The following is an 11,250-nucleotide window of genomic DNA, read 5'->3' as shown; positions in this document are numbered from 1 at the left end:
CAGGAAACCATGGGTAATAAGCACCATTCAATACGTGGACTGTGTGGCTGAATTCCCATCAGTCTTTGGTCTGTAACTCCTTCTTACTCTGTACTCAAAGCCATAAAATATATATATAATATATATATATAAAACCCCAAAATATTTTTTTCTCTAGTTATCTACTACAACACGCAAGTAACATACACACTAGGAGTGCATCGATTACGCTTCTCACAATCACTGCGTCGTAGACTTTGCAATTTGTTAGATATAGGGCTGTAAAATCATTTTGCTTTGTTAATACAAGATATTTCTCAAACAAACACTCCTAACAAGGATTTTTTTTTGGCTGCTTTCTTCGAAAGGCATATTTAAGCCGGCTTTCTCGGGTGAAAAACGCAGCATTTCATAACAGAGTCATGAAAGAGAATTCCCACCCAGGTCTTGATTTACTCTGGTTACATAATCTTTTACAGCATCCCGAGTTTGGCAAATTGCTGACTTCAGTCTTAACTTTGCAGATGTTTTTCTTCTAGTTCTTAAAAGAAAGCAGCTTCAAAATTAAGGCTGTGCTTAAGAATTTATCAAATTCTGGATGCTCTGAAATGCTATATAAATAGATCCAGATGGATATTTCTCCCCATCAATGTTATAACCAAAAAAAAACATATTCTACTGCCCCCCCCCCCCCCCACCCCCAGGCCGTCTTCCCGGTTCTCAACTGAGTTCCTCGAGACACTCCGAATACGGTTAATCACTGGATTTTTGCATCCGATACATATTAGGGTTTCAACCTTGCAAGCCGTGTGTTTTGTAATCGGTGCACTCCTAATAACACCCATAAAAATGAAAAATAATGTGCTTTCCTTGCTGAGTGCATTCAGTTAAGGCAAAGGCGTTCTTTCATCTCCCTCTTTGAACAGAGATGTTGGTTGGAACACGTCCCAGTATAGATGGTTTTTCATTTGTCTCCCCTATACTGAAACGTCATATTGAAAAGGGGAGGACAAATGCAGTCAGCTCAAAGTGTCCGTTTAAGAGGCCTTCTTCCACGATGCAGACAGCAACCAAGCTGTCATACAGTTCCCTCGTGGGGTACCATTTTGTATCCGAAAAAGACCTCAGAGCTGCTGACGGGACGTAGCGCTCATGTGTGGGTTCATTGTTCTCCTCTTATAGACAAATGCTGTTGTTTATCTGGCACGTGGAGCCTGTCCCAGATTGTGAGAGAAAGAGTCTTCCATTGGGGCAGACACAAACCTCAAAGACATTCTGTCGGCCAGTTGCTGAGGGTGTGTACGTGCCTTTAGGTAGTCTCGGTAATTTTATATTCCTGGCGTCCAGAATGATCTGGAAAGAAAAGCACAGATTGAGTAAAACAGAGTCGTTGAATCTGCTTCCAAAGGTCAGCAAGAAAAAAATAAGGTCTGAGATGTGTGACCTTTAACTATTTCTTGATTGAGACGGGACCTGATAAAGCTCACAAGGCTGGATTGGGTGAGGAAGGTCCTCTGGCCCATCTGATCTCAACCTTCCAGAACACCCACTCTACTGTCTCCCCATCACAACATCAAGCTGTTTTTGAAACAAGTCCAAGTGCCTTGGCCTCAATCACCCTTCCTGGTAACCTGTTCAAGTCGCTAATTAAAAAAAAACTCTTCCTAGTCTCTGTCCTGAAATTACTCTTTGTTTAAGATTATGAAAGGGCCTATTGATGTTCACCTGTTGTTGGTGAGTTCAAAACGAGAGGCATAAATGTAAAAAAGGGGTTTGCAACGAACTTTTTTTGATACAGAGTGGCACGAATCTGGAACTCACTGTCAATTTCCGTCATTGAAGCAAAACACATCAATAATATTTCAGAGGAAACGTACTGCAGAAGGAAATAGAGGTGTATAGGAGAGGGAATTAGGAGGAGGGAGAGAGCCTTTTGTGACTAGTTGGACCGAATGGCCAGCTGTTTCCCAGCTGTAATGTTCTATGTAATTTACTGTATCTCCTGAATGCCCTCAGCTCATCGCCAAACTGTGTGCTCTACTTTTGTTGCCTTTCAGATCTGTGTTTCTTTCACGTCAGTCAATGGCTCTCAACAACCAGTGCTTTCTCAACTCAACTATAAGCTAGGGAAAATGGGCCACCCAAACCCAGACTACCTGATATACAGGCACATCTCCTAAAAGGTGGTGGCTGAAATCTCTAGACAGTGAGAACTCTTAGCCCCTTCTCTCTACATGTTCGTCACCTAACCAGCTTTCATTTCCTAAGTCTGCTGACTGCTGCTTAGTTCATTCCAGCGATTGAAAATGATAAGAAAAAAAAGATCTATAATAACAGAGTCATTAATTTTCTGCCTAATTACACCTTGAGGTCTATTAATCCCTGGAGTCATTTCTGTCTCGGGTTTGCTTTTTCCACCTTCTCTTTCTTTCGCAGCATAAAATTGAGAATCATAAGGAGAATTTGTTAATGTTTTTCCACCTGAGCTTACACTTCCGTGCCGCAAATCAATAGGCAATGTAATTATCTCACTCAAGAAAACAAGAGTTGTGTTTCTGACAACAGAGCCAGCAATCTGACAGAAGAATCCATGTTAAATAGCCCCCTGGAGAGTTGAATGTACTGAAGAGGCAAGAATATCGCTGGCTCCATGCCAGTGAGCCGATGTTAATTCCGAACAATGTCACACTATTTAAATCCGTGGAGAAGGAATAAAGCAGAACTTTAAGACTTGACGTTAATTCCATGGAAACTATACCCTCGACAGTTCCCAAAGTGAGCATTTCAGAAACCCGTTGATTTAGAAGCATCCGAATCTTGGCGTATATTAATGCTGAGATGACTGAACGCTTACTGACTAGGAGAGGATGCATTTGTTAAAGTCCCCTGGAGAAGCACAAGTATGGGGTTTTATAATATAATAATAATAATAATAAGGCCCGAAATTCCACCTTGTCTTAGCCTGCAAGACCATTTTGCCTTTTGTTTCGCCCACAAAGTACACAGTCACTACACTTTACAGGGTGTAGCTCTTTGAGACATCTCAATGATGTGATAAGGCGCTATATCAAATACAAGGATTATTATTATCATCATTATTAAAATTTAGGAAGGAGGAAAATTCGGTCTTAATTTGGAAGCCTTTTTTCCGCAGTTCTTAGAAAAAGACAGAAATTAAGAGTTTTAAAATATTCAGCGCAATCTTAAATTTAACATGCAGTTATATATATGAAGGTGAAAGGAATAGAAGGACATGAGATGGAATAAGGAGTGGATGGAGTTCATGTGGAGTACAAACAGCAGCACAGACTGGTTGGGCCAAATGGCTTTTTCGTGTGTTGTAGTTTCTATGTAAGTACAACGCCCTTTATTCAGGACAGAGTCTAACAGCACTGCACAGTAGTGGGATTCGATCTCAAATAGTCTTTTGCCAAAGCCAAACAGTCTTACAGGCTAGGAGTAGGTGCAATTTCGGGTCAATAAATGTTTGTGTGGAATGAAGTTTTCCGAAGGAGGGAATGATATGAAAAAAAATAGTCTTTAGGTACCCACCTCACCATCTTCAGATTCCAATTTCAGCTCATTTCGACAAAGAGCTTTCAAGTCACCCGCCTCTGCATCGATCTCCACTCCCTTTGGTGCCTCCATTATGAGAGAGCGTGTGGGCGATTCCAGTCTAGGGCCAGAAGAAGAATTATTATTTGTCATTTGGCCTGCAGTGGCGAGTTACTGAATGGGTATAACATGGAGAGACAAGTCTCACCCAACAGTCATTCGAATCTCCTGTAGAGCCATTTTCAAGGCTGAGAGGATGATATGAATCTCAGCAAGGGATAATAAATATGTTCAGTCAGACAGCCTGAGGGAACAGTAGCCCTTTCGGACTATTATCGTTCACCTTTGATGAACTTCCTTTCTATGTTTGATTCTGTCAGCTCTTGTGTATGATTTGCATTTGATGTAGGGCCTTATCGCGTTGGGAGGGTGTCTCAAAGCACTTCAAAGGATATACTGTGAAGTGTAGTGACTGTGTATTTTGTAGGTGAGCGCAACAGCTAATTTGCACGCAGCAAAGTCCCACGCCAGCATGTTTGTGAATGACCGATGTTATCTAGGGGATTGTTGGCCAGGAAACCGAGAGAAACTCCCTTTTCCTGTGTAGTGCAATTGGATCTTTAACGTCCACCTGAACAGGCAGACAGGGCCTCAGTTTAACGTCTTATCCAAAGGATGGCACCTCCATCAATGCAGCACACGCACAGCACTGCATTGGAGTGTCAGCCTTGAGTATGTGAGTTCAGAGTCCTGGCATGAGGTTCGAACCCACAACCTTCTGACTCAAGAGACAAGAGTGCTACCAACACATCTTTCTTCTGTTACTGGAGTTCTTGGATTGGCACCCAACAACGGTAACAACTTTCAATTATAGGCCGACCTTCACACGGGTAGCATCTTGGCCACAAAAATGTTCTGATATTCTTCACAGAGGGGAGAAAGTCTAATTAGATTGGAACTCCTTCTTTGAACAGACTGCAGCAAGGATACCGAAACAAAAGAATCCAAAACTGAACTACTTGTTATTACAAGATCGGTTCAGATTAAGTAGTGCATATTCTAGGATTCTCAGATGATCAGAATTGCTACCGTTGGGAGTCTTTTTATGCAATTAATGCACACAAAACTTGAACTCTCGTTTAGGAATGTCTCAAATGAATCTGAATTATATTAATCATCAATTAATAAAATTTGGAAATCGCTCCTGGTACTTATTAATTAATTTCTGCCAACATTCAGTTTCTAATGAGGTATTCTCTGGCTAATTAAACTCCAATCCTATAAAGATTCAGATCAGGGATATAACCCACAGCGATATCCGAATAATTGCATAAATTATACACACTAAAATTCAAACAACAAATAAATTAACATATTTAAAACTGGGATTAAATTGTTGACCTTCCAGTGATATCTTAAGAGCACCAGGGTGTGGAAATTCACTTGTGTTGTAGACTTGAACAGTCTGTGCCTGATTAATATTTACACCTTGTTAAATTGCAACACATAACAAACAAGATTAAATTCCCCAAGAGTGGACGGAATTAGTCAAAGTGGATAGGCAGCCATGTACTAAACATCACAAGAGAAAACGGAACNTTTTTTTTTGTCTTGTGATACGTGGACTGGGGATAAAAACAGACAAAGCGCTTTGAAATTCTACTTTGCATTTTCTCATTTACGCACGGTCATGGAACTTGCGAGATGTGCCAAGTCTCTGGCTTTCATGTCCCGGCCGGGCACTGCAGGGCTATCAGAGGTACTAATATAACGCAGTCAGCACAGAAGGGAGGCAGCATATGGTGAAGATGCCTTCTAAGATACAAGGCATTCAAGGTACAGGGCATAGACTGTACTGCCTGAAACTGAGTAACTTCCCAATGAGTTCACTTTTTTCTTATTTTGTGGTGTGCACTAAATTCCATTCGAAAAGAACAGGGAAGTTTCTCCCTGTTGGTGTCTTGGTCAACAATCCCCCAAATAAAATTGGTCATTCATCCTTTGGTTGTCTGTAAGGCACTGCTGAGTGAAAATTGACTGCCCTGTTTGCCCACAAAACACACACAGTCACGCCATTTACAGTAAATCCTGTAATGCGTTTTGAGACATCTCAACAACGTGATAAGGTGCTATATGAAATGAAAGGATTATTATTATTATTATCTGTTTCGTCTGTAATTTGTTGATGAGATTAAGTATTTACACATTTTATTTGCTGCAGATCCCTCAAACGAGCGCCAGCACAGGCATGATGGGCTAAATGGCCTTTCTTCTGTTCAGTAAAGTTTCTAAGGATTCTATGTATTTACCTACACCATGGACAGATGTGTTTCAATATATTTATAGCACTCGAGGGAAGAGTCTTTCTTGGCACGATTTTGTCTGTCTTAGCACAATACCTCCTGTATTCCTCTCCCTTAGAGAAATGCTGTCAATGTATCTCCATCCCCCAAATACTGCAACTCTCCCCTCTCTGCTGATATACTGATGATAATGTCCCTATCTTTCTATCACTACTCTGCTGCCAACATCTCTGTCTTTTGGCAAAGTGCCACTAATGTGTCCCTTTGGCATTCTGCTGCCAGTATCTCCTCCATCTCTATCTCACCCATCACTGACTAGTGCCAAATCTGTGCTACTCCCTTGGCATAACGCTGGCAGCATCTGGCTCCCAAAGCACTGTGTGCCAACCTCCCTCTCCCCTCTTGGCATGCAACTGTGGCTGCACTAACTTCAAAAATGGCTTCAAACGCCAGGACTCAGAACTACAGTGATATAGCCTCTGAGACCCGGATTTCAGATCAAACTCGGATGAGCAGATGATGGGCAGGATCACAATACACTCGGATCTGGTGGTTCTTCAAACATGAATTCCAGTGCCTTGTCTGGTAAGCTTTTCTGCTCTTTGTCCAGCTTGGACCACTCTACCCGTTAGGGCCTTGGCTTGCAGGATTAACAGGACCTGAATAGGATGATTCCCTGTGACTGGTCTGGCTTTCCAAGTCCTGCCGATGAGCTAGGCTAGCTGTGCTGTCATCACTAGCCAGTTCACCTCCAAGGAGATCGCACTTAGCTCCCCCACCCCTCCCCACCCAAGAAGGATAGTCTGAAAGACATCTTTGAAAGACATTTGCCAACAAAATACACAGTCACTACACTTTACAGCAAATCCTGTGAAGCGCTTTGAGACATCCACCTGCCGTGAAAGGATTAAATGGATGGATTAAACCCGGTACCCGGGGAATGTTAGTGGAGCAATTTTCAGCTCCCTGTGTGTAGTTTTCGAGAGCTTAACCGTGTGGCACTGCAGATTTAGCGGTACTGCTTATAGCGTCGATGTTACAAACGTATAAGCGTTGCTGTTTTGTTCCTCTAGATTAATCCTGGAGACTGTTAAATCTGTTTCTCTGGCAGACTAGAGTGAATAAGCAAGTCGCTGTAACCAATTTGTTGTGTTATTAAGGGACAGCCACAAATCCTCATTAACTTTTAGAGAGAGCAGTGATGTGTTTACATTCCACCAGCAAAGCTTCTCTTATCAGCTGTGAAACATCCATAATTCACATTTTTATTTCCAAGCGCAGAATTTCTTTACAATTTTTCCTCCCAAGGTTAGTGAGCAGTTTAATACCAAACCTAATTACAGTTCTGAGTGTGGTAAACTCCAGGGCATCTACATTATTGTACACCTGTTAATTTCCTCTAATGAGATCTCAGCTTAATTATTTTTTGATGCAGGTCCAAATATTGATCTGAGCAACACAGGGAATGAGAAGAAAGTGAGAGAGAGAGAGAGAGAGAGAGAGAGAATGGAAGAGAGACTAGGAGTACACATAGAAAGGGAGGAACATGAAAATAAGAAGTATTAAGGCAACAAAGGTGATAAGGGTCAGGTAATAATAATAATAATCCTTGCATTTAATACAATGCCTTATCAAGTCTTTGAGACGTCTCAGATACCTTCACATTACACACTGTAAAGTGTAGCGACTGTATATTTTGTGGACGAAATGTGGCAGCAAATTACGCACAGCAGGATCCCACAAATAGTCTTGGATTGAGTGACCAAATTATTATTTAGGATCTTCAAATTGAAGACCTTAAAGAGAAAAAGAAATGAAGGAGAGATTTATTGTGGTGAAAGGCTGATAGGAATGTGGAATAAACTGTATCAGGTGGTTTAACAAGACACTACAAAGAGTTTCAAAAACAGAACACGACATGTTCCTGTCAACTAAAAGTTATTAGATTTGGAGATTGATATTTCGAAGGAAACCCTTGGTCCACTCCTACTCTGGAGTCCTGTAGCTCAGTTTCCTTACTCCACACAGAGCCTAATAATAATCCCTCCAAAAACCAAAAACAATAATAAATTGGTCATTTTCAATCTACGACTGTTTGTGGGACATTGCTGTGCGCAATTGGCTGCCGCGTTCGCCCACAAATATACAGTCAATTTACTTTACAGTGTGTTCTGTGACGTCCTCCCGACGTGAAAAGCGCTTTGGGACGTCCTCCCGACGTGAAAAGCGCTATATCAAATACAAGGATTATTATTATTACTCAAAATTATATCTATATGAACACATAATGGCACTAAGCACCAATCAAACATAGAGGAACTGAACTTAGAGCACTTTACAAAATACAGTCACTACACTTTACAGTAAATTCTGTGAAGCACCTAGAGGAAAATGTAAATTTTTGTTCTTGCATAAGTATAATAATAATAATAATCCTTGCATTTGATATTGCGCCTTATCGCATTGTTGAGACGTCTCAAAGTGCTTTACAGAATATGTGGTCAAGTGAATTGACTGTGCATTTTGAGGGCCAAAATAATAAATAGCATATATATCGTTTTGCCCTCAAAAAACAGTCGACATGAAGGATAAAATCAGCTGACATGCAATTTACCACTGATGCCCAGCAAAGAGAAAATGAAATGAAAACAGCAGGGGAAGAGGGGAGGAAAGAAAAACAGGAAGGAACAAAACAAAGAAGGACAGAATGAGGAACGGGAAGATAGAAGGGAAATTGTCAATGAAAGGTGGGCTTCATACCGTAACTGTTTGAAAGGTTCAGCCCGGATATGTGGTGTTTCGAGAGAACTATCAAACACGGCTCCTTCTGCACCTGCAGGGAAAGACGAGTAGATGTTAATGAAGGTATATCAGGACATTACAGTTTCTGCCATACTTCAATACTGAATTAGTTAAATGGTTATGAGGCGAGCGTGCTAACTAACCACTTCGAGATTGTGGGGGGGGTGGGTTAGGGGGAAAGAGAATCGCTGAGCCGACATTGTCACCTCGAGAACCAGCCAGAAGCTGTCTCCAAAACCTAATGAATGTCATCACACACAGGATTCCACCTTAACTGGTTCCACTGGGATGCTGTCTCTGCTTGGATTCAACCCAACAGCCCGTAATGATTAAATTCATCATTCTATATGGAATAATAGCAGTGTGATGCCCAGCACTGCAGGCGCTAGAGCTATATCTGTGCGCTTGCAGTAAGTAGCCATCCAGTCATCCTTTCTACTTATAAATGTCTCATACTTCATTTCTATATAAACTAAGTCTACAGCACAAAACCACCCATAATTCAACTTAAATTGACAAGAAGTTGTCAGCCACAATTGGAACGTCTGTAGCTGAGATGAGAAACAGGAAAGCAACGCTGGTGATAAAAGTACTGATTTTGGGGGAGGTTGGAGTTAAGGCAGGCGGTGTTGGGACTGAATGCGGGAGTTATACTAAGCATCTATCCGATGCTATTGTATAATAATGTTTGCATTTGATACAGAGCCTTATCAAGTCGTTCAAACATCTCACAGGCTTCACAGTATGTATTGTAAAGTGGTGTGACTCTGGATTGGGTGGATGAATGTGGAATCTGGCACTGGATGTAAAGAATGTAAGTCCAAACCCAGCATCATAAGTCCTTTCTCACCGAGATAATCATTCCATTATCAATATAATAATCCTTGCATTTGTTTTAGCACCTTTCACATCATGAGAATGTCCCAAAGCACTTGACAGGATCAACTGTGAAGTGGAATGACTGTACATTTGTCCATGAACATATCAGCCCAGTTGCTCAGATGCTCCCACAAACAGCCATGAAATGAATGGCCAATTGTATCTGGAGTATCTGTTGTTAGTCAGGACATCAGGAGAAACTCCCTCCTCTTTTCAAGTAGTGCCATCAGAGTGTTAATGTCCATCTAAACAGGCAGACAGGACCTTGTTTAACGTCTCATCTGAAGGACGGAAAATCCGACAATACAACACCCACACCCCACCAGGACTGCTTTAGAGTACCAGCTTAACCTACGCGAGTTCAAAGTCTTGACGTGGGGCTTGAACCCTCTGACTCAGGAGCGAAAGGACAATCAATGAGCTCCTTTAACTCCAATTGTAGTTCGCTAATTCAGGTAAATCATAGGTGTTGACAGAGCCCAGGTATAGATAGCCTAATCCTATCCATTGTGTTCTGAGTTAGGTTTGGTTACATAAATCCTGTGCATTAAAAAGTTCTACAATCCAAAAAAAATTGGCCATAAAGCAGTTTGGAATAAATCATCCCGAGGGTTTTTTTGAAGCCAATCAAATACAATGGGTGATATGAGAAGCAACCGAAAATAAATGCTTCACTGAAATATTTAAACTCCTAATGACCTCTTAGGGGAATTGATGATCACTTGATATAACACCGGCAACTTTAAAAAGCGACTTTATTTTTCATTGTAATTGTTTCCTTACCCCAACCCAAAGGAAAAGCAGGCAATCCAGGCCAATTGGCATCTGGCTGTTATACTTTGACTGGGTTTACACATTAATCAGAAGTAATTATTCCTTTTGAGAGCCATCTTCTCTCATAAATCAGATCGCATGTTGAAGTCGTGCTGTGTATTTTTTCCTGGAGCAAAGGATCAGATATTACAGTGCAATCTGTTTCATCCTCGTTGCCTGTAATCTTTGAGACCAGCCTACGGTGCAGACAAATCCATCCGACTTTTCACTGTTGATATTGATGGCGAAAGGTAGGGGAGTGGGACTGATTCGGTAGCTCTTCCAAAGCACAGGCACGATGGGCTGAATAGCCTCTTTCTGTGCTGTAATACTCTATAATTCTATGATTCTATGATATTTGCTGATGTGATGAGTTAAGGTTCACCCTAGAAGTTCAATGTAAAAATACTATTACTTTACTTTTTGAACAGGGGGAAAAAAAAGTTGCCTTTTTTCAGAAAATGTGTTCTTCCACTCTTGTTGAAATATCACATCTGAATAATATTAACAATAACAACTTGCATTTACAGAGCGCCCTTCACGTCAGGAGGACGTCTCAAAGGATTTACGGCAAAGTGTAGTGACTTTATATTTCTGTAGGCCAACGTGGCAGCAAATTTGCGCACAGCAATGTCCAATAAACAACCATGAACTTTAAAAAGGTCCTGTCTGCCTGCTCAGGTGGGCGTTAAAGATACCAATGCTTTGGTTAANCCAATAAAATTGGTCATTAGTTTCACTGCTGTTTGTGGGATATTGCTGTGTGCAATTGGGCTGCTGCTTTATCCATCCCAGTGTCTCCACTTCACAGTAAACCTTGTAAGTGGCCAAAGCTGATGGCAAGCAGGTGCACAGAAGCCTGGCCCGAGAGCGGATTTACAAGGAAGACGGGTTTTTTGGAGAGGTTCGCAGTTGAGCG

At 41.3% G+C, this 11,250-nt stretch overlaps 1 protein-coding gene across 1 annotated transcript in view; it reads right to left on the bottom strand.

Annotated features, from left to right (window-relative positions):
* Window positions 1-696: 696 nt before the first annotated feature.
* Window positions 697-11,250, bottom strand: part of sgcd (sarcoglycan, delta (dystrophin-associated glycoprotein)) — a 36,087-nt gene continuing 25,533 nt past the window's right edge. The window contains exons 6-8 of the mRNA XM_007891461.2: window positions 8,598-8,670; window positions 3,532-3,655; window positions 697-1,332 (exon numbers count right to left, since the gene is read on the bottom strand). Of these exons, the coding sequence (XP_007889652.1) occupies window positions 1,156-1,332; window positions 3,532-3,655; window positions 8,598-8,670 (374 nt within the window). The 3' untranslated portion in view covers window positions 697-1,155. The remainder of the gene's footprint in view (window positions 1,333-3,531; window positions 3,656-8,597; window positions 8,671-11,250) is intronic.

Source organism: Callorhinchus milii, unplaced genomic scaffold (genome assembly GCF_018977255.1).
Source record: "Callorhinchus milii isolate IMCB2004 unplaced genomic scaffold, IMCB_Cmil_1.0 Scaffold13, whole genome shotgun sequence".
Lineage (NCBI taxonomy): Eukaryota > Metazoa > Chordata > Chondrichthyes > Chimaeriformes > Callorhinchidae > Callorhinchus > Callorhinchus milii.
Note: the sequence above shows the minus strand (reverse complement) of the source record. Positions and strands in the feature narration are given on the sequence as shown.